The 23,858-nt window shown below is 36.7% G+C and overlaps 1 protein-coding gene across 1 annotated transcript in view; it reads left to right on the forward strand.

Annotated features, from left to right (window-relative positions):
* Positions 1-23,858, forward strand: part of LOC110837116 (disks large-associated protein 2) — a 45,413-nt gene that overhangs the window by 9,367 nt on the left and 12,188 nt on the right. Inside the window, exons 6-11 of the mRNA XM_087351618.1 lie at positions 13,515-13,708; positions 15,261-16,918; positions 17,496-17,683; positions 19,180-19,384; positions 19,954-20,133; positions 21,267-21,404. Of these exons, the coding sequence (XP_087207744.1) occupies positions 13,515-13,708; positions 15,261-16,918; positions 17,496-17,683; positions 19,180-19,384; positions 19,954-20,133; positions 21,267-21,404 (2,563 nt within the window). The remainder of the gene's footprint in view (positions 1-13,514; positions 13,709-15,260; positions 16,919-17,495; positions 17,684-19,179; positions 19,385-19,953; positions 20,134-21,266; positions 21,405-23,858) is intronic.

Raw genomic sequence — 23,858 nt, forward strand, 5'->3', positions numbered from 1 at the left:
ACTATCTCATATCTTAGAGAAAAATATTTAAATAGGAATTCCAGACTCTCAGTACTGTAAAAGTTTTACTAGCTTTGAAGCTCAAGGAAAAGAAGCATTAAAGAAATAATTTTATACCTTTCTTCGCCCTTTTATTCTTCTTCTTCTATGGCTCTCCGGTCCGTATTCGGTCCATGGCCTCCTCAATTCTCCTCTTCGATTCGGTCCTCTGTTAGGTCCGTCTGTCCCAAGGCTTTGATTGAGGTTTCGAAACATCTTCCTTTTTACGGTGCAAGGTTGTTAGCCTTTCACCCTTTATATGGACTATAAATAAATATTATTACATCATAAAATCATATCTGAAAGCTGGTGGCCATTAAAGTTGATTGTGAACTGAAAAAGCAATATATATGTTATATCTGAATCAATTTTAGTGTTGGTATGATCATATTAAAATTGAAATGATTCTTGTATAATAAACGTACAGTATTGTAATAGCTGCCACTTAAATTCTAAACTCTGATAATATCAGTCATATGTACTACTATTATGATCATTTTGTTCGAAACACAAATAGCATCAGTTCATTTTAGTTAGAATTAGGTTCTGAAAACATAATACAGGTATTATTAGGAGCAAAGAAATTGTTAAATGTAATAACTTTATTTCATTGTATGCAACACTGTTTTTTATAAACGTTTTGATTATGGCTTAAAAATGTATTTTGTTTGTAGAATAGGAACTTTCTGAACTGTCTGTACTTGCATGATCAATTTATTATACACGTTTGAATAGAGAATGTGATAAACATACATAACTGCAGATATATATTATGTATACTGTATTCATTAGATCTTCTTGATGCATCATTGTACTGTATTTACTTATGTATATATGTAAGCATGTTTACATATTCTTGCTTTTCATTAACAGTTCTAAAAACATATATGTAATGCATTTACTAACTACTTGTATATGAGAATTGTTATTAATTGAATATCAATTAGTATTTCCTTATCTGGCAGTCCAGTAAGAATGCTACTTCCTCATATGTGTCCCTCCTGCGTCATTTCCTGAACTGGTCTTGCCTTACTTGTGTGCCTGGCTCTCTCTTTATGGTCGGCTATTAAAATTAGTATATCTACTCGGTAAAGGTCAGTGTCTGAGCCTATGCAGAAATTCCTTCTTCTTTTTTTTTTGATGCTATGGTGCTGCTTTTATTTTCTACAGTTTTTGTTATTTATCTTTATCAGAACTAGTAATGGAGGTGAATGCAGTAAATATTTTTGATACATAATTCTCACTGTAAAATGAATTATTGAGTTATGAAATAAGGATCTTTATTGGCCATAACTTTGACTATAACTCTGGATATTGACAACAGTAAATAGATAAAGGCATTGGTGCATTTATTACAGGACATATTTATTTTTAATTTGATAACAGGACAGATAATTAAAACCACTTTCATGTGTTCGCTGTCATCCAGTCCTTACACTAGTCTATTATTAGGAAGTCTGAGCAGTGTAAAGCATTATCATTATTTGTCACAAGGCTTACTACTCTGAGGAGAATTCTAAATGTCTCAGGATGTTTTTTAATATTTAGACAATACTACAGGTTCTGAAGGCATGAAGTGACAAAGTTTGTACATGATATAGTTTAAATGAGACATGAATCATTGGTACCAATGCTATATATAAATTGATTTTATTTCTTACAATTATATTTCTACATATTCATATTGCTACAGTTTACTCTCTTTTATTAATTTGCATTATTTTAAAGTGGAGAATCTTGGGCTGTTTCCCTTACATCATAAAATATGGTTTGGATGAATATTTGTAAAGACTGTCCTGCAAAGGACGGACACAGTAAACGCAATAATACTGACATAAATTTGTTTTAATAACATAATTTTCATGCCTGTGTTTGACATCCTACCTGACAGGGAAAGAATATGAAGCTAATGTTACTACTGAAGAAAGTCATTTCTAATATAACTAAGATACAAAATTTTGTTGTTTTTCACAATATAAATAGCATCAACCAGTAAAAAATGCATGTTTTTTATTCATTGATAAAGAGTCAAACAGCCTGGGTACATTCAAGCACCAATTACAAAATCAATCAGCCCATGCTTAGGTTAATCATATATTATTAATGATTTGCATTATAAGGCTATGGTTAGAAGACCAAGCTGGAGAGGTGTATTATGTAATGTAAGATTAATGTTCAGGTTGTAACAACCTAAGCACAGATTGTAGAAGAAGCATTCAAAATCTTACATCTTGTATAGTTCAGAATGTTTCAGTCATCAGTTTTCAGAATTGTGTAGCTCATCAGGAGGCAGGACTTTCAGCCAAAATGATTTATTTCCCTCCCAAGTTGCAGAGGCCTTAAGCCAAAGTGGTCTCAGCCTTTCTGGGTCTGACTCCCATACATCCATCCAACCAAAGTTCTCGTAGCAAAGGACGAATTGTCTGATGAAGAGGATTGAAGGACAATGATCAGGAAAATTGCTGCGCAGCGTGTCATAGGATATCGTGCCATATTTGGTGATATCGGGAAGGTTGGATCTCATTAGGTTCCCCTCTTGCTCACGGACGAAAGTTAGTTCCACCATCGAGATCCAGAATCGAAATGACGGAGCGTGGAGTGGCATCACACAACATCTCCAAAAGCGAAGCAGGCTAGAACTTTCAGCAAAATTACAGGAAGTGTATTCCGAGGGATGAATAAGTTATTGTTGATGATGAACATCACCAATGTGGCTACGTACGTTCAAACATGTAAAGTCTGTTGAAGACTGAAAAACTCTTCAAGGTCATATTGACTTCATATAGCAATTGTGTACTGAAAACTGTGGAACTTGACTTTGAGAAAACTAAAATTATGTATTTTATACGTAAGAGCAATAGTATCTATTTTAATTACTATTTTAGTGATGTTTTGACAGTATGGTGCTATATTAGATAGTAAATTGTATTTTTGTTACTGATTTTATAAATTTTAAGATGTGAAAAAAGTGCGTCTTAATATCGAGCAAATACGGTATATTAATCAAGCTGAACTGTCAGAACTTCAGTCCCCCTCTGATAATTTTGTAGTTCCAAAAATTTCCACACGAATGCATGATGAGTTACAATTATTTTCTGAAATCTGGAATGTCAGCTTTCAACTGCATTATTTCACTGAAATCTATGTAAAGCACGTCCTTTTTCAGAGTGTACTATACCATTTAAAACGCAACTCTATAGCAATCGCGGACGACAGCACACATCTCCATATATTAGACTCTCTCAACCTCCATCGTGATACTCTATGCTGGTGATTGTTGTTGACTAAAGTCCACCTCTTCGGGATGTTAAAGTTTGCGCCATAACTTTATTTTATTCAGAACACGTAACTTGTTGGACAGTTCATTAATAACAGATTGTGTGGCAAAAAATATAGTTCTGTTGCATCATAGATAGAGAAAAGGTGGATTTAGAATAATCAGGATGTAAAATAAGTTGGGTAAACATTTGATAGCACAAAATGTCCGTGGACATAACGACTGCGAACAATTAAAGAATACTTCATTTAAGACATAATTACGACTGAAACCGTGTTTCTACATGTTTTAAAATTCTAATTAATGAAATTATTTAAATAATTATATAAGTTTCAAGATTTTCCTCCATAATTAGGCGGAAATGAACGACAAGCATTGTCTTTGATCTAAGGAAAGAGCTCCAAATATCCGCTGTGTGACAGCCCAGGTCGACCTCGTCCATTCTGGGCGTAGTGTCGACGAAACAGTCCAGCCCATGGAAAACGAAACTCGGTTTGTCATATTCTGCTTTTAATCATTGTCTTCAAAACGTTCTGTATAATTAGACTGTCTGTGGTCCTGTATGATCAGGCTTCGACTATCGGTAGGGACTAAGAAGTTTTCCCATCGCCACGATTGCTTTGGCAATCAGCATGAGTGATTTACGTGGAAGTAGAGACGGTTGGACTAACCAGTCATTTCCATGTACTTCGAAGAATTGCGTTCATCATCTCGCGTTGCGTCGAAGTGACGTCGTTACCATCAGCAGTCGGTGACGAGTACTGAAGAAACGGATCGATCGACGAATCATTCCGTGTTGCGGCGGTATCAGTCAGTCACTTGGCGTTCCAACTATGGTGGTACATTTTCGTGTCGTTTGAAATTTCTACTCGCAGATGGCGCAGTGGTGTTATAGTCAAAGATGGCGTGTCGGCATTTCCAGAGTTGACGTGTAGGAAGTTTTCGGGCGTGGAAATGGGTCACACCCTAATTCTAAGTCTTTATGTGAGTGGCATCTTTTAGCGAGAGCAACATTGAATGATTTTTGGGACTGTGAACAACAACTAGGAAGCGTAGTTCTTTAAATTGTAAGTAATGGAATGCCGTTTGAGTAACTTTCGTTTAATGAAGTGATGTGGCAAACTGACAGGGATTGGACATGTCCGACTACTTCCTACGATTGTTCATTCCTTGTTATGGCATGAAGTATTTAATTTGTATGCATTATTGTTGTGCGCCTCATTGGTTGCTTGAAAACGCTTTAAATTTGCATGAAATCTGGTGATGATTGGTCTTGGGCAAACGAGGGTTGGGTGTGTGCATGAGGTTTGATATGTACAGATTATCCATTTGCAGTTGGCATGTTAGCTTTAAGTTGTCTCTTTAACGACGTAGTAACTAGTACATTTTGTAACACAACAGTTTGAGCCTATATCTGAAAATGTTAGGAGTTCTGTTAAGTGGTTTCCGTGGCTTCTCAAACGACGTATGGTCAGTTCGTTACGATGTTTTTGGTTTCTGTAAGATTCTTCAGGACTAATGCACCAATTTCTTTCCGAAGCAACCCATTTATTTAATATCTTGAGTTTTTTCTGCTCATTTCTACAAGTGGTGTGCATTGTCGCATATATTATGTCGGTATTAGTTTGTTACAATATTGTTTTATGGGATTTTGATTCTGTCTAATATCTCCATCATGACATTGAATGTCAAACTTATATTGGCATTTGTACTTGTTGAAACTAAGGTATTATGCTTAGTTTACCTGACATTTGTTTCTGAATTTATTGCGTGTGATGTTCCATATGTAACCTCTTGTGAGAGGACCGTGGAATTGTAGCTGGATGGTTGACAGTCATGTCCATTGTACATGATGTGGACATTAGAGCTGTGCAATGGTATTAAAACTGGTGCCATTATGCATGGCAAATATATTAATATACATACTTTTTTGTTCAGAATGTAACAGGTATTTTCATGTTCTGGAGTGTAGCTGGAACAGGAATGATGACAACCTAAATTATGTGTCTCTGTGTTTTGTTAAAGCAGTCAATGATGTAGTGATTGATGGAGAAGTTTACTTGCTTGCTTGGTTGTTTCTTGTATCAGTGGCATTTTCTGTTCTTCACTGTGTACAATATATTGTCATTATTTTTACTCCAAGGTAAATGCTCTGCCTCTCTTTATTTTAAAGTGTAATTTAAATCTGCAAAGTGGACTGTGTCTCTTGACCTTATATTTAATGTGCATGGAATCATCTTTGAAGAAGAACTTCTGAACATAACTGCATTTATAAGGAGCAGTTGAAGTGTGTTTGGCTGCTCCTGTTATTTTATAACTAAATTCTTTGCTTCTGAAGAGCTGTCCATTTGATTATTTTGAGACATTTTACACCCCATAGTCTGTTTCTATAAGGTTCATTTCAGTATTGTCCTCCCAGCTATGTTTCACATCCTCCATGTAGTCTGTTTTCCAAGTCAAAATTTGAAATGCAGTTCTTTCCCTTCAGTGTGCTTTATGTGTTCCACCCACCTCAACGTCTTTGGTTTAACTACTTTCACAACACAGTGTTGAAGCATGTAAATTAAGTTCTCCCCTATCTAATTTTCACAGTTGCTTTGTTACTTTTATTCAGTGAAAATTTCCCGTAGACTTTTGTTTTTAATCACAATTGTATTTTTGCTATGACATGTTCTACATCCTTGGCTTGGGCCTATGAAGGATCTATGGAGTGTGAATAATTTCTGTTCTATTGAAGTGAATGGGGCTAGGATGTGGATGGTTTATAGAGAAAGGGTGGAAGGATAAGACAGGAAAATATGAAAAGATTTGCCAGCCACAGAAGGCAAGGAGGGCATAGTGTCCTGCCCAGGTCAGTAGAATGAGGAATAGTAAAGGCCCTTAACAGGGCTAATAAAAAGGAATGTCATCATCACCAAAGGAAGGATCCTTTCAGAACCAGTGCAGAAGATGGCCAAGGCAGTAGAAAGTAATATATCTTGTCCACAGAGAAATTTTCTTTCATTCTGTTTCAAGGCTAATGGAATTAATTACTCCTCCTTTTCCATGGTCAGCTAATGTCACACCTTCCTGTTGGCACATGCCTGCCACAGTAGGCATTCAGGGACATTTGTTCCATATTCTAGGTATTTTATTTTGTACTGTTTATCTACCTGATTTTCCACTTGTTAAAATTTTCACATTTCTTCCATTTCTCATTTTGTCCATCAGTATAATTCCTGATAATCGCCATATTAACCTCATGTGAGATATTTCTGTTCTGAATCCAGTCTTCATAGAATTTGTTTTGTGGATTATTCTTGTGAATGAGATGACTGGTTTGATGATATTCTGAAATTATTTCTTTTTTGTGTGTTGAATCATTGTCTTCAGTTTTACTGTATTTGAGGCATGCTTTGAGTTTACAAAAGGGAATATAAAATTTTGAAACTTTTTTTTGAGTTTCTTGCATGTTGGTAGAACCAGAAATCACAGACATGAGATGAACTCTTATGGTACTGCTGACATACAGAACAATCATGAAAGCATTCAGAAAGCGACATGTGCTGTTTTGAAATAAGCTCGTTTATGCATAGCCAATGCAGGAGGTTATTTCAAAGAATAGGCCCCTTAAGCATGTGTGTTTTGTTATAATGTCTATAAACATGGATAGAATACCATTTCTATGCAACTGATTCATATCTTGAAACAAAATAATTTTATTTAATCTGCATGTTAGAGTTTTCTCCATTTCCATCTGTCGCAACTACATAAGGGCCTGACATGTTGATGTTTGGCATTCATAATATGTTAGTGAATAATCACCCAATGAGAATGAAAACAGATCTGGTTTTCAATCTCAGGTGTAAGGGCTGTGGGGTACCATTAGAAAAACTCGATGATCAAGATTGCGATATACCATCGGCAGAACCCTTTACAATTGAAGATAATTGCTGTCTTTCATGTAGTGTATCTGTAGTACAGTTAGCTTTGCAGCAGTAAATGAACTGCAAGGCCATTGATGTATGCTTTATCTCAGAGAACACATTTGGGTCATGTGTTCTCTGAATTGGAGTGCACCTTTCCACTCATCTTGTAATTTTGCTCAGTGAGGTTCCCATTATTGGTTTTAAATTGTGACTAGAGTGGACAGTCGGTCACATGCAACATTAGGACTACAATTTGCTGACTCACGTGGCACTGATTTGCACATAATATAACTTCTCAAAGCCGTTCTTTATTGATAAGCCCACTTGTTCAGGAAGTGTAAAACTTGCACTGACATGCAGTGAATAATGCAACCTGTGTTACATGGTCCTGTTTTACCACAAAGCTTGAAAGTACGTTGCTTTAAAACTGCACTTGTAGCATAAATTTATTTAGTTGTAACAAATGTCATACATTAACTTAATTTGACTCATCCTGTGTTATAATTTAATCTTAGAGGAAAGGGTTGAACTTAGAGAACAGTAAGAGATCCTCTGATAGTAATTTATGTATCCAGCTGTTGATGTTCTGAGTAAAAACTTGTGGAGAAACATGAGCTGTTTGACAGTGAGGGTACAATCAGTGAACAACTTGCACATTGAACATTGATGGTTTGCAAATGGACATTTCTAATGTGTTATTTTAGTTTCTTAGAACTATATACTATTTAAAATAAATAATTTGAGTAAAACTGTTTATCCTTATTGCTTAATTATTAATCTTCATAATTGCTACTTTGAGAACCTCGCCTTTTTTTTTTTTTTTTTGTATTACATAAATAACATTCATGTTTAGTGCAGAGCCCTCAGCAGGTTTGGTACAGTAATGAAATATTGTTGTGAGTCGTAAACAAACCCTGCACTTTGGTGGTGGTTTTCACATGTGCTGTATTTTGGTGTGCTACTATATATTCACGTTTAGTTAGGAATGTAAGAGCAGGGTTGCTAATGGTGTGAGACAAAAGCTATAAATAGGCACTCTGGTATACACATATGGTGATGAAGGAAAAGAAGAGTGACTAGAACAAAAATACACACTGTCACCCTATTCTGTCTCTGTGAATTTAGATTTGGTGGGAGGGGGGGGGATTGCTGAGTAGGGTGAGTAATATATGACCTATGGGCTGTCTTACTCATTTTATGTCAAGTCCCTACAGAACACCATGAATATGTTGGCAATTGGGTTGTTATTCATGGCTGCTTCTAAGTGAGTGAAGAATATTTAATATATCTGTAAGACTATAAGAATTTGTGTTTGTGTTTTGACGTATGAAATATTCATACTGTCATCTGTGATTCACCCTTTGAACTGTATGTCTGCCATGTTGTATTTTGTATGTAGGAGATATTTTTTGTTAGGGGGAGGGCTTTGGTTGTAGGATGCACGTCTATTTCTTGAGGTATGTAAACTTTTTTTTGACTGCTTCACTTCTCTCAAGTGCAACTTAGTGTACTGGAACTGGTAACTGGAGCAGAACAGGTAATGAATTCTCTTCCACCTGCAGTTGTGGCACTCCATTTAGGCCACTTAGGGCATCGCCCCATGTGAAACACTAGCTGAAATGTCATAATTTAGAAAAATTTGTAAAATATACGTGCATATGCATGTACACACACACACACACACACACACACACACACACACACACACACACAGAGTAGTGTATAGGTGATATATGATGTTTTATTTTCAGAACTGGTTTCCAGTTGAACATTTCTGATGTCCCGAAATATGATAAAGAACATTGTTTTGGTTTCAGTGAGGAAGTGCCCTAATTGAGGTGGTAGTTTGTTGATGCAGGGAGTGGTAAGGGAAGGAGGGGATTGTGGGAGAGAAAACTTTCAAAGTAGGGCACTTTTTGCTAGGACTGTACCCCTCTTCATAGTAAGGTGTCAAAACAATGGGAAAAGATAACATTGAATTGGTGAAGTAAATAAACATTTAACATTTTTACATCCATTTTTGAAGTGTGTTGCTACTCTTCATCTTTCATACAGTTTGAGAAATGTTGACATTTTTGTGTTGGTAAACTGACTTAAAAATTCTTAATTGTAATGTTGACTTTGCTGATTCTGGAACACCTGATACCTACATTTTATAATGTTAAAAAGCACTAGAATTTTGCAGTTTTATTTTATGTCTTGTTGAAGAGGTGCCCTAACAGAAAAATAAGGCACAAGGTGTCTGCCAACCTGTAGACAGTAGGTTCTGCTGTTTTTGTACAAGTGGTTCAGATTGGTTTATGGATTTATTCTGAGTGGACATATAGTTATTTGTATTATTAATTTTTACAACAGTACATGTTATTTTTGGTTGAACATTAATGTACATTTGGCAGAAGCACTTTTTAATGTGTTTAAGGAACTGTTCATAACATTTACTTGATAATTATAGTTATCCCAACTCCACCAGTGTACAAACTGAAGTTTGTTTACTGGAAACTTATAATTATTTTCCCTTATCTGTGAAATATGCTTGTAGCTGTGTTATTTTCATAACTGATATTGTTTCTGTCATGAGCTCTTGCTAACAGATATTCTTGAATTTTTTTTAAACAGACTGATAGAAGTTTTTATTATGATATATTTATTGCAGTGATTTTCAAGTTCATTCGTTAGTCATTTTTTGAAACGCATATATCTGCCGATCTACAGGTATCTGAGTGACCATATTCATGTTGGTTAGAGGTCACTCACATGTCAACGTCATGTCATAGTCACGACAATATCAGCCCTGGGGTTTCCCGAATAGAAGCTTTTAAAATTCTCAAGGTCATTTGAAGTACAATTTTCAAACGCCTATATCTGTCGATCAGTAGGTATCTGAGTGAGATGATTCGTGTCAGTTTGAGGTCAGAGACAGGTCAGTGTCATGACAAGGTCACGACAATATCAGTCCGTGGGTTTTCCGAATGGAGGCCTTTGAAATTTTCACGGTTGTTCGGCAGCCATTTTTTCAAACGTATATATCTGCCGATCTGAAGGTATCAGAGTGACCATATTCATGTCGGTCAGAGGTCACTCACATGTCAGTGTCTTGTCATAGTGACGACGATATTAGACCGTGGGTTTTCCGAATAGAAGCTTTTAAAATTCTCAAGGTCAGTTTTTCAAACGCATATATCTGCCGATCTAATGAAGCCTGGGAGACCATATTCATGCCAGATTGAGGGCATGAATAGGTCATGAAGATCACGACGAGATTAGTCCAAGGGTTTGAGAAATATAGGCCCTTAAAATCAAATCAAGAACATATTTTCTGACGCTCATATCTACTTAACGCTACTGAAGTGCGTGACCATACTCATGTTAGTTTCAAGCCATTTATAGATTAAATTCATTCCAAAGTCATTGGAATAACATTCAAAAAGATGATGCCACTTTACTTATGTTAGATTCGCCTAGGTTGGGTTGGGTTAGGTTAGATTAGGTTTATGGTGAGATGTTTTAGGTTATGTTTGGGACTTTTCCATTGCGTTGTATTTATATTTACATCGTTTTAACGTTTGAAATTATGGGATAGTTATCTTTAGGTGTCGTATCTCTCAATGTCATTAAAGTTCAAGGTCATTAGAAAACGAATCTTTCCCACACTTAATTCTGAAGAAACATGCGTATATCTTGGTGAACATATTCACGTATCGTTGAGGTCGCGTACAAATGAAGGTCATGTCACAGACACGACCAGGGCTGTGGAGTCGGAAGCAATTTTAGGTGTAGTCGGAGTCGATAAAACTGTACCGACTCCGGCTCCGACCTCGATATAAAATCTTAAGAACAATTTCTATACCGTGTGAGCCTCCGGCGGCCTTACGCTTAGGGAGAGTCAAAAGGTGTGGGAATAATGCTTTTTACCTTTGACTTCGGTACCGTAAGAATACAAACTGTCTACAACTCAAATTAGTCGTATATTTAAATATAGGTTATAAGTCTGAAAAGTAGGCTGATGATTCACGTGGTTGTAATGAAATCTCTTATGGTGTCATTTACCATTTTAGTGGGTTTACCCTTATTAATACATATTGAGCTTTTATGAAGGATATAGGGATTAGCTCTATCTGTTGGGCCCAACAGAGTAGGTACCTGAAGACGGAGATAGATACCAATCTCCGAAGCATCCTTTTTCTATTTAATTGTTTTACTAGACAATGGAAAATATCCAAGGAATTTTTTATTCAAATAACTCACCATCGTCACGAACTTCTAGATTTTATGAAGGAGTTAAAGCCGGAGTCGGAGATTTTAGTACCGACTCCTCAGCCCTGGTTGTAGGTAACAGGTGTTTTATATTTGATTTTGAGGTGTAATATTTAAGTCTGAGCAAATGGATCAGTATTTTTATTCATTTGTAGATATTTTTATGTGGTTATGCATATGCAGGGATTTCATTGGGAGAGTGTGTGAAAAGCTGTTGTGATAAATGTCTTGTTTTTCATCACAAGTTGAATATGTTATTGTTACTTGTAAGTAAGCTAGCCTATAGTCAAAGCTCATTTTAAATGTTCACTTCCCTGTATATTCATAAGATTATTTATGAGGACCGCAATACAATGATAATAGTTTATTTTATAATAGATAGGCTGTGCAAATGGAAATGATGTTTTGTGAACTAACATAATCTTGATTTCTTGCAAAGAGATATGCTGCTTAAGCATAAATTAATGCTAGTATTTGTTGAAGCTATTTCTCTCTTGTGTAATAGAATTTCATGGTTACGTTATAATTTTGTAGTTCAGCGTTTTTCGTTTACTCCATGTGTTTTTTGACATGTTGGTGTGACAAGTCACGATTCTCATAATTAATTTAAGAAGTTTCAGTTTATGAATTTGAAGTTAATGTTAAAGGTAGGTTATATAGAAGGTCTATGTTTCTGCAGTTTAAATTGTGAAGTTTTCATAATTAACTTTTACTTCTTTGGTTTGGAGTGACCTTCTTGCCAAAGGCCCAATACTTTCAGCAATGGATGATGGTGATCAAATGTTGTAGATACATCCCTCAGTCCTTGTCAGATGGTATCCTATCACTTAAGGTATTGAAAATTGCGTCCGTTGGCATTTGTGCACAACTTGATGTGATGGTATTTAGCCTGCAAGGTCTCCAGATTTATTGAGCTAGATATGTACCTTCATTTGATGATGGTGCATAGGTAGTGACTGGGGACCTTCAGTAATAGGATCACCTTGCACATCTGAAAAATGATTTGCCATCTGGTTGAATCAGTGAGTGATATTTTCAGTCACCATTGGTGCTGGTGCCACTTGGAAGTAATCTGTGAAACTCGGAAATGTTCCAAGAAGGGTATATTGCCTGGGGTGAAGCAGTCTATGTAGTGCCCCTTCTTAAAGTGTCTTAGTACTTAAAGAAATAAATCAGTTAAAAAGGAAAGAAAAAAACTAGCAACTTGTAAGTTTAATATTGCTGGGACCAGGCTATAGACTATACTTTAATATGCTCAATGTTATATTTTTACTTCTCGAATGCTTAAGGTGCCACTGTGCATGAAGTATTTCATGCATCATAACATTGATGAGCAGGGCTTTCCAAAGCGTAAGGCCTGCGATAGATGCCCCGCTCACCCTGCCCTAAGGACAAACCTACTGCAACTGTACATATAGTATCTGACATGGCTGTATTTTTTTAAGAATGTTTTCATCATTCTCTCTGTTGTGCTTTCCAAATTTAGTGTTCTTGTTACTTTTCTAGAAGGTTGTGTGTTTGGTTATATCAAATTACTGTGCGGTATTTGGTTTATGTGATTGATTGAAAATTGTGATCAAGATTAAATAATGGGAAATGGATCAGTTAACAAGGAAATATGCCATTTGACATGTAATTGCTTATTAGTTGTCAGCTTTCTTCTGTGGTAAGTAAAAATGGAGAATTTATCTTCATTGATTAGGTTAAAGTTTGAATTTCACAGGAGTGGGCATTTCCTTTTATTCTCATTGTCATTAAATGTGCTCATAAATAGTCAGACATTTGGTGAAATGGAACTTACCTGGTTTACTGGTTATGATACAAAGATGTGTTAGAATTCACTATGTATTGTGCATGGAAGCATATGTATATACTACTGCACATGTTAAAGGCATGATCTAGACAAAGATATTGCTTTAATGGCTGAAGAAGGCACCGTATAGTGATTGTATGCATGAGGTACATGCATGTTTATTATGCATTATGTTCATCTTGCCAAGTTGAAAGCGTGTGTGAGATGGAGCTGGTGTTTGCAGCAGCTATCGTCAGGTGAGCAGTGGCACTGCTGCCGCTAAGGTGAAGGCTAAAGTGGCGGCTACATCGCGGCCTCACACACTGCGCATCCAGCTGTCTGGCCATCATCATCATCATCATAATTCCAGCATGGCCTCTGACGAATCCATTGGCAGCTGCTCACTTGATGTTGATGTCACAGCTAGTGATGCTTCAGGTACTTTCCGAAGGCAGCGCGGTATGGTGGTTGTACCATATTTTACAAGAACTCATAAATTGTTTACATTTTCCGATACAAGTTAAAAGAGTTTGTATGGATTTTTATGTGTCATACCAGAATTTTTAGAGAATAATAAAATGAGAATGTTCTTAAATTATAAAAAAATGTAAGTATTATGTCTTCAAAAATATTGGAGATGAACTGAAAATTTGTTAATTTTTTGTATCAGGTATTTTTAGAATAAATAGATTCCATTCTGTTTCAGTTAGTGATGAAGTGTAGAATATAATAATTTAGTATTACTTGTATTATAAGCGAGGGTTTTAAAAAACGTTGAAGAAACAGTATTTTGCTTGATACTTAAGAAGACAACACTCCTTGGACAAAATGTTGCATTGTGAGTTTAGATGTGGAGAAGAACATTTACGTCTAAGGTATGATTGTTACAGAAAAAGAAAATTCATTACATACCGTAACTCTTAATCCATCCTCTTCTATCATTCCTTCCTGTATTTTTATTACGTAGCTGGTTGTTTTCTTTTAGGTTATGAATTGGCATTTGTGATCTTTCCATATGTGGTAGTTCATGAAAGAAATATGTAAAGTTCTCTTTAAAACTCTGAACAGCATTTGCAAGTTAAAGAAGTGGGTTAAAGCTTTAGGAGCTTGTTACGTTCATTGCAGTGTCTGGAATCATTACTGCATTTTCGGCATTCATGCTTTATTGTTTACAGCTGTTTTTCGTTTGGTGTGCTCTGGCTGTAGACATCATTGCTGATAAAGCTAATAATAGTTATAGGGCTGTAATATGCTTAATTTAAGCTCAGTTCATTAATAATTTTTATGGTGGTGTTGCTATTGCAGTTCACAAGGTACTGTCGAGTAATTTTTGCTTTGCGCTTGCCTCTCGTGGGTTATGTAGTTCATACTACAGAGGCAGCTTTTTTTGTTGTGTTTTTGGGAAAATGGTTATAACATAATTTTATTGGGTATTATTGTTGACCTGCTATCACTACAAGTTTTCTTTTCTTGCAAACAGCAGAAGGAAACAGTGGAGTTGTGAAACTGTTACTTTTGTGTTTAACATTAAAATAAGTATTATACAGAATGACTAAGAAGTCACTGTACACCTACTTAACTTACCATGCAGTGAATGTCACTGCACTTCAAGTGTATCTGTATGTGCACCTTCATGTTCGAAATGACCAGATTCTATGACATGCGCTGAAGCATTTGTGTCTTCGTGGTGGTGAAAACCTGTTCCGCAGCTTTTCGCATCTCAATAGTGGCGTGCAATCACTTTTCCCATGATAATTAGTAAGGGTATGGTGACTTCTTGGACAACCTGTATATAGTGCTTTGGATTTAAATGCCTGGGAGACTGTGGGTTACTTTCTCTGACATTAAACAGTAATTTTAATCTTGAAGCAGGAATAATTTAGGAATAGCAACTGATCTTTCAAGATTTGTATGTATATCAAGGAACTTCATTTGTACATAAAGTGCAATACCTGAAAGTCTAAACTATGTAAATGTATTTACTTTTCAGATTGTGTGGATTTGAGTACAGTGTCTGCCTGTACACTAAGAAGTTTACAGTTGTCAACAAAAACTCCTGATCCTGATTGTATAGCTACCATATCTCCTGGAGGGGCTTCAACACCTGAGTATGTTAAGCGGACTGCTCGTCTCTTTGAATCCTCTGGTAGCGCAGACTTAGGAAGTCAGTCACCAAAAAGTTCGGTACTTCAAAACAATGGAAGACATGCCGGCTTGAGTAAAACTAACGATGTTCCCAGTGTGGTGGTAGTCAATGGGGCCAATTCAGTGAAGACTGGAGAAAATTTATTAAATGGTGGTGGTTTTACAGGAAAGAAACCTTCCTATTTAGGTTTGGCTTGCTCAGTAAGTGGCTATAGTGGCATTACAACATATGATAGTAAGCTGCGCGAAGGATTTCGTTCACGAGATCATAGCCCAGGACGTCTGGGCATCATAAAAAGTCGAGATGCGAGTCCCTTGCGACAAGGAGCTGATCAGTTTGAAAAACATTTTACCCCAACTTACAGATCAGACTGTGGGAATTTTCTGGTTGCACCACCTGCAAAAGTAGGTGGTTTGAGTAGTGCAGATGTTGACAGAGTGTCCTCATTATCACCCACAAAATCAGGATCAAATGTTATAGAAGCAGTCATATTTGGAAATGGAAATATAAGCAGTGGAAATCAAGTAGGTGTGATAAATTATAAGGATAAGAATAAAATTGAGAGCTCCGAATTACAAAGGACGATGGGGGATGATGCGAATTTTGTGACAACTGGTCATCATACAGTGAATGGTGTATCAGGAAAAGTAGATATCACTGAAACTGAATGTAATCGTAGACCTTTAGACAGTTCTCAGTGTGTGGATAGTTACAGTAGTTCCACTAAAGAGGAGTTTTTTTCTGGCTTTACATCTAATATACAAAAATCTGCACAAAATTTAATGTCTTCGATGTTAACAACAGACTCTTCATTTTCTTCAACACACTATGAATCTTCAGTTATACAATCAACAAAATCAAGAGACGCGACAGACTTTTCTTCGCCTCTGAAGAACTCTTCTGTAACGTCAGTGCCTAGAGATGGTTTTGGAGCTTTCTCTCCTATCAGATGTTCACCAGAATCACCAAAGATTGTTTCAGGTTCCTGTGTGACTTCTTCACCTAGAGACAGTTCCAGTCTGTCATCTCCTTTGAAACATTCTCCAGATTCTCCAAAAACTTCTTCAAAGGATTCCCTCAGTACACCCGCAACAACATCCCCTCAGAAACGATCCCCTGGAACTGTACGAGTTGTGGAATTCACATCTCAGACAAAAAGCTATGTGCGTACAGCATTTGTCTCTGGTAGTTCAGTGGAATCTGCTTCAACATATACAGCTCAGGGTTATTCAGATTCACCTCAACTGAAGGAACTTGTGGATGGATCAAAAAGAACGAGCTATGTAAGAAACATTCACTCTGAGTTGGCTGCATGTGACTCGTCTGACAATGAGGGATCTTCTGTTACATTTGCAGCTAAAACTAATGCCTCAAATTCAGAAACTACTGTGTGGGCAAGCAAGTCTTTCATTCAGCAGAGGGTGGAGCGTTTGTATGGTCCTGGGGCATTGGCTCAAGGTTTCTTTAGAAGAACACGCCATAAACCTTCTGATGAAGTCCAGGTAAAGTTTCTGTCCTGATTGCATAACTTTATAATATATTTTCTTTTAGAGGTTCATTTTTAAGTTATTAATTTTAAGTTTTTTGTTCTTTTGATGTGTGTTTGTGGTGTTGACCATCACTTACCAGAAGATATTTTAAGAGTTCATGGGTTATATTTGCAGTGATGAAGTGAATGCCGTGTTCATATTAGAGCAGATCGAACTTTGGCATGTTTGAGATATTGACTCATAGATAATTGTGTGGGTTTTGTTCATGTCACAGTTAGTGTTTGTCATCTGATCTGAGGACCAGGAAAGAATCTCTTTCATGATATTTAATGCTTTTTCAATGCCCTTTTTGAGATATGCTTATGTTGTGGAAAAGAAGGCATGGACAGTTTGTATTATTTTAATTACTAGAATAATTTAGACAGATTTTACAACTTTTTTTAACTGATAGAAAAGGTCTTAAACACTTGCCAATCAATTACATCTCTAATTTTGATTACTACTAATGCAAAATAATTTTTCTTAGATTTAACTGTTTTTAAAGCTGCATAATTTACATACTTTTAAGAGATGTTTATTATGCTGTTAGGGTCCATGTGAAAGCCATACTCCACATAATGGCTACTGCCATAACAGTAGTCCTACACTGCCAGTGTTGAGGCATTTGCGTCCAGAGTTTCGTGCACAGTTATCTTTGGGGCCTGCAACTAAGAAACTGAATGAACATGATGGTGGAACACCAGCTATTGAAGAAACCAGAGCAGACGTATCTAAACGGTAAGACAGAAATGTAAGGCCATTAGAGCACTATATTGGACCTTAGCAATTCCTTATTCACATTAAGTTTGCATGCCATCATGCTGTGTCAATCGGCAGTTTCTTGCGAGTAAATTGCACATTTTGTCCACTAATTCAGTGTTGGAGGTAGTTTTCGGTTGTCCACTGCAGTATTCATCTACATCCTTTCTGCTGTCTTGAAAACGTTTAAACCATCGAAATATTTGTGCTGGGGACGCAGCCTCATCCCCAAAGCTGTTCATAGTGTTTCATTGGTGCTTTACACAAAACTTGCTGTTGAAACATTCCGTTGTGCAGTTTCTGACTGCTGTAATACACGATGCACAAAGCACGTCCAAATGAAACAGTGTAATCCCAATTGGTTACTGTTAGCAGCACTGCCATGGTCATGCCGCATTGCGTCTATAGCGGCCTGTTACGAAACAGTGGTCGTACTGCATATTGTTATTTTATGTCAGTCTCATTACTTATTTTTTGGCACACTGTGTGTGCTGTTGTGAACAGTCAGTTTATGATAAATTAAACTAGAGCAGAAAGACAAGAATTTATATTTGAAACATAAATTAATGTTTTTAGTGGTCAAAGCAATTTTGAAAATCTAGGAGCATTCAGGATACCAAGGTGCAAAGTATGCATATGAGAACTTTGGATTCCATTACAGATTGCATCTATCAAGTCTTGTCATTTATAATGTTTAAACATTTTATGGCTTGGTGAATACCACTACTCACTTGACTGAAATGTGGAGTAAAGAAACTTACTTCTTAGATATGCTTTCAGTACATTTCTTTTTCTCTTAAAGTTCTCTTTATTTATGTACAAAAGACTGTTGATATTGTCTCTCTCTTAGTATATTTTACCTTGATATTAATCATTTTTAATTGCATTGAAGAAACACATTATGTATTACAAAGAAAACGTTTATAACATTCGTCTGTCAATGTTTTTAAGGAGGTTGAATTCCTATCATTTCAGCCAGCATGAATCAAAATATGTTGCATTTTTAAGATACAGAAAACGATATGAAACATCAGGCCTCTTCATAGACGTACTCGTTACATAATAAGTTCTTATAATTTGCACTCTCATTTACACATCTATGTTTGTTCTGAGATTAATATACAAGTTGCATTGTGTCCCATAAATTAGCAGTGGCATTTTGCGACAGGTAGATAGCTTATTAACAGGCTTGAATATAGCTGTTGCATGTAAGCAACATTCATGCTGTTTCAACTGTGTGTGAATCAGTGTTGTAACATTAGCGTATTGGAAATTTTTTCGGTTCTGTCATACACATAGTCGTAGAAAATGTATATGAATTGTATGAAGAATGAAATAAGGTGATCTCTGTGCGGTGTACCCGTCTCAAAATGACATTGTTACTTACTCTTGTTTTGGGCAGGAAGAGTAATATGAGAAATGTGTGTTGTGCTTTTGGAAATCTGTGTTATGTTACGTTTTTTGTCCTGTGCTAGATCTTCAGCAAGGATTATACCAATTCAGCAACAAGTCTCAGTAGAGAGCCTGACAGAAAGCTTAACAGATCTTCAGCCTGCGGCTCCAGATGTAGTTCTACCCATTGAGCAGACTCAGTCAGTTTCTAATCAACCATCTGAACGATCAGAAGATGGTGGTGACACAGTTTCTCAAATACAGAAGGATGGACATTATTTCTTAAAGGTAAGATCTTGGTTCTGTCAGAGGTTTCATATGTTGAAGTATCTTCTCCTGTTCTGTATACAAATAGTGTTTCCTTTTTCCAAATGTACTGAGATACTGGGAACGACCCGTTCTTCAAGTGCCTGAGTACTGCGGGTCCCAACTTTTTCGTTGGCTCGATCTGTAGACATTCGGTAGGACTCCTTGGACGAGGGATCAGCCCGTTGCAAGGCCTCTACCAAATGTAAATTACACATATTATGAAATCAGTGAAGCAGGACTGAGCACAGCGTACATAAATTCTCATTATAATAATTTTAAGTTTTTGTCTGTGTGTGTTGCAAGGATGTATGTGCAGATGATGTAAGAATATTGAAAAATGAGTGAGGGGAACATAAGTTTGGAATGTGTTTGTTCCATTGGACAACCCTTAAGATTAATTCCTTAGGTTGTATAGAGGCAAGATTCAGCCTGATTTATTAAATTCCAGTTTACATGGTTGGCTATAATTATATTTTATTGTCTGATGATGTCATTGATCTTTTTACTTTGAATAGTTTTTAAACTGTCTATTATTCTTGGGTTCCTAGTTGCTGAAGCAAGAGATAGATCGACTGAATGGGCTCGTGGAAACTACAGAAGCTGACTTGACAAGTGGAGGGTCACTGCCTGAAGAGGCCTTAGGAAAGTTACGAGCCGCCTCTGGGCAAGCTAAGTTGCTGATACGACAGAAGCTGCAGCAGTTTGAAGGGCTGTGCCACAAGAACATTGTGAGTTTCTGTTTCTAGCAGCACTGACAGACCTGTGTATCTGGAGCACTCGCTGTCCTGTGATCCTGGCCAGTTGTTATGGGAACAGACTATATTTACACATTCATTCAATAACAAAGCATCATTCTTTGATGGTGGTGGTGGTGGTTTGAAGTCTGGTATGTAGGGAAAGTTGCTTCTTCTTCTATGGCTCTTCGGTCCGTATTCAGTCCATGGCCTCCTCAATTCTCCTCTTCCATTCGGTCCTCTGTCCGAGGCTTTGATTGAGGTTTCGAAACATCTTCCTTTTTACGGTGCAAGGTTGTTAGCCTTGCAACCAACCCCCAACCTGGAGGACCAGGGTACCTGTCTTAGTCTGACCTCTCCCAATCGACCAATCTGGCTAGGGAGGCCCTACCAGTAGCTCTTGGGGTCACTGAGGCACTCAAGCCCCACCACCACGACAAGGTGCAGGTACCATTAAGTGGGGAGGGAAAGCTTCCAGAAGTAGTTTTTTCTGTGATCAATGACTTTCCATAGTAACTATTCTTCTGTTAACTGTTTCTTGAAAACATTCCATTTTGTTTTTATTCTTCTTAAATCTTGTCATTTGTCGGTAAAACAAAGAAAGGAAACTAAATGTTCTCAGTAGGTCAGGCTTTGTAATGTCAACTGATAGTGTAATTGATGAATAATGAGTGGGCAAAGATGTCTGTCTAATTGAAGGTACTACAGCCACCATTTTCTTGTATGGATTAGCAAAAGCCACCAGAACCTCAGTAAAGACAAGTAATACCCAAGCCAAGATTTGAATCAGAGACTTCACACATACAGAACAAGAGTGCTAACCACTCAGCCCTGGTGTCTGGTGTCAAGCCATAGTTGTGGTGGAAAATAACGTAACAAATTAGAGCCAGAATAATATTGTGGATCCCGTCCAGCAGCAGAAATGGGGCTGCTGATAACATTATTGTTTTTACCCTGAATGTGTGAAGCAACAAGTGCAGGATGATATAATGAGTGTTTTTGTGAGAGGTGCATTTGGGATTATTTGTTGTTGGAACTTAACACTAACCAAGCCCATCGTTTTCAGTCCGGTGCCGAAACACTATTTGGGTTAGGGTTTTGACTTTGCTGTGTGTTGATTCCGACAGGCACAGAGTTCAGAAGAGCCGTTCCCAACAACCAGTGAAGATTTGGCAGGATTCTGGGATATGGTTATGCTCCAAGTTGAACATGTGAACAAACTGTTTGAAGAGATCACAGCTCTAAGAGCAGCTGATTGGGTGGAGGTAAGTAGTAGCCTTCAGTTTTTTATTTGTTTTTATTTTACTGGAATTGTTAAATATTATCTGAGTTAAAAAGCAGTCATTTTTTTGTTAGAGCAAACATGTTAAAATCATATATTTAAAAACATGTATTAGTATTTTGGTATTTCGTAACGACATTAAGATGATCTACATGACGTTCTTTGTTTCAAACAGTTTGTAATCTAAAATTTTTTGACACATTCTTAGAAAGTTATTCCCATTGTTTTGTAATCATTCCTCACATTACCAGAAATTTCCTGTTTTTCAGTTTTAAATTTTCTGGAAACGAAACATAAATACGTAGGGGTCTTGCACATAGAAAGGCTTTGTACTAAGCTGTTGATAACTGGCCTGGCATTTTAGGTGAATTAATTCTTAATTTCTCTCAATTAAAAAAAATAAACTGTAATGTTTCTTCTTATTTTATGATCTCACATAATGACATACACTGCTTCTTGTTAATAATTTTGTATCTGCCTTTGTTATTGCAGTAAAATTCTCCTTTTAGTATTCTTTTATAAAGTGTGATGTGTGTCATTGGGTGTCACTAATTAAGATTGTTTCCAGAGATCGTCTTTCTCCCAAACATTTTCCTTGGAATTAATATTAAATTATTTCTATTATGAGACACTGATAAATGACTAACAACAGTATTCAATACTGGCTTGTTTCCTTATTGGTGCATTTGTTTGGAATATTTATGTCCTGCTTGTTGCAACTAATTTTTCCTTTGCCATACCATTTGAATTTACTCTGTCATGGTGAACTTGAGACTATTTAATTTAATGTCATATCATCTCCATACAGTATTTTATTACCTGTGAATTGAAGTTTTCACACTGACTGAATGCAGCGAAGTATTCTCAAATAACCAGCTGTGTGTGAGAGAAGTTAATGTCCATTGTTTTTGGAGACTCTGCTTTGCTTCACAGGTTGATTTGTGAGTGACCCCTGACCATTATATTTGCACCCTCAATTAGCCCTCGGGGTTCAGTGTTATCCATGTTGTTTAATCCGTATATTTTGGGACCCGTTCTTCAAGTGCCTGAGCACTGCGGGTCCCAACTTTTTAGTTGGCTTGATCTATAGACTTTCGGTAGGACTCCTTGGACGAGGGATCGGCCCGTCGCAAGGCCTCTACCTGTACACAGGACAGCACAACACAGAAAAACGCGGACAAACATCCATGGCTTGAGTGGGATTCGAACCCACTGTCCCAGCGACCAAGCGGCACAAGGCCCACGCCTCAGACCGCGCGGCCACCGCGGACCCCCAGAGTATAAATACGTACAGTGAAATGGGCAGTTGGGTTATTGGACATTAACTTCGTTTTCACACATCTAATCACCTGAAATTACATTGCTGCAATGTTTTAGTATGTTAGTGTGCAAGATTCTTATATTTTGTTACATGTTCTTCTATGTTAGATGCAGTAAAGGATTAACTGTGAACAATAGTTTTATCATTCCATTAATTATTTGATGGGTCAATAATATAATTTCCAGTAGGTAAATAATGTTGAATTTCTGAAAGTCTCGTCTAATGCGCATTATGTGTCCCTACACTTAACAGTTTTTCAGTTTTGTCATGCAGTTCTTTGTTTATGCCTCATTTCCAATCTGCTAATTGGCTCTCACTGTTGTTTTCCCTGGTGCCCTAAACTCCTGGACTAGGGGCCTGGTAAGCTTTGCTATGCTTCCTTCGACACTTTGGTATGTTGCTTCTGTTACTACTGTTTAACGAAGGGATGGCCAGTTAGGAGACAACCAAATATGAAGGATAATTCAGAATTGTCTCGTAGTATTTTCATTTTTTGCTTTCTTTAAATAAAAGATGTGAAGGCTCTGAATCAGAATTTAATTTTAAATGCCTACTATAATTTAAAAATAATATAATGTGTTGCCCTTATTTTTGATTTTTATTTATACCTGCTGTCACTTTATTTCTGTTTGTAGATATGGTTGTATAATTCTTTCTCAAGTATATGTGTAGAACCCAGTGATTCACATATTTTATATCATAATCATTTTTCTATGGTAAACATGTGACATATTGCAACATGAAGTTCCTAATAATGTTTAAAAATTTTGTCATTACCTCAAAGTTAACACAGTGGTTATAAATTTCAAAGCTGGTCATTGCTTAGTGGGAAATAATTGCCCTTTGGCCTGAGAGTTGTTTGAAGCCCACAAATAAACTCTGTTGGTAAAGTGAAGCATTATTCAAATTCTAAAGCAAGTAGTACATATAGTTACCACTGTGATTTAAGGCACTAAAGGGATTAAGATGGGGGCATAGAAGTAGTGATTGCGGTTCAGATCAGCTGAAAATATAACACAAATAGTGTTGTGGTATTTTTTGAAAGGTATATTTGAATGAAACATGCTGCTGTATAATAAAGATTTTGTCATACTGAATTGGAGAACCATTCATCTC

The sequence above is a fragment of the Zootermopsis nevadensis genome, unplaced genomic scaffold (genome assembly GCF_977971745.1).
Source record: "Zootermopsis nevadensis isolate Lab colony 2312 unplaced genomic scaffold, Znev_1.0 Znev_ptg000019l, whole genome shotgun sequence".
NCBI lineage: Eukaryota > Metazoa > Arthropoda > Insecta > Blattodea > Termopsidae > Zootermopsis > Zootermopsis nevadensis.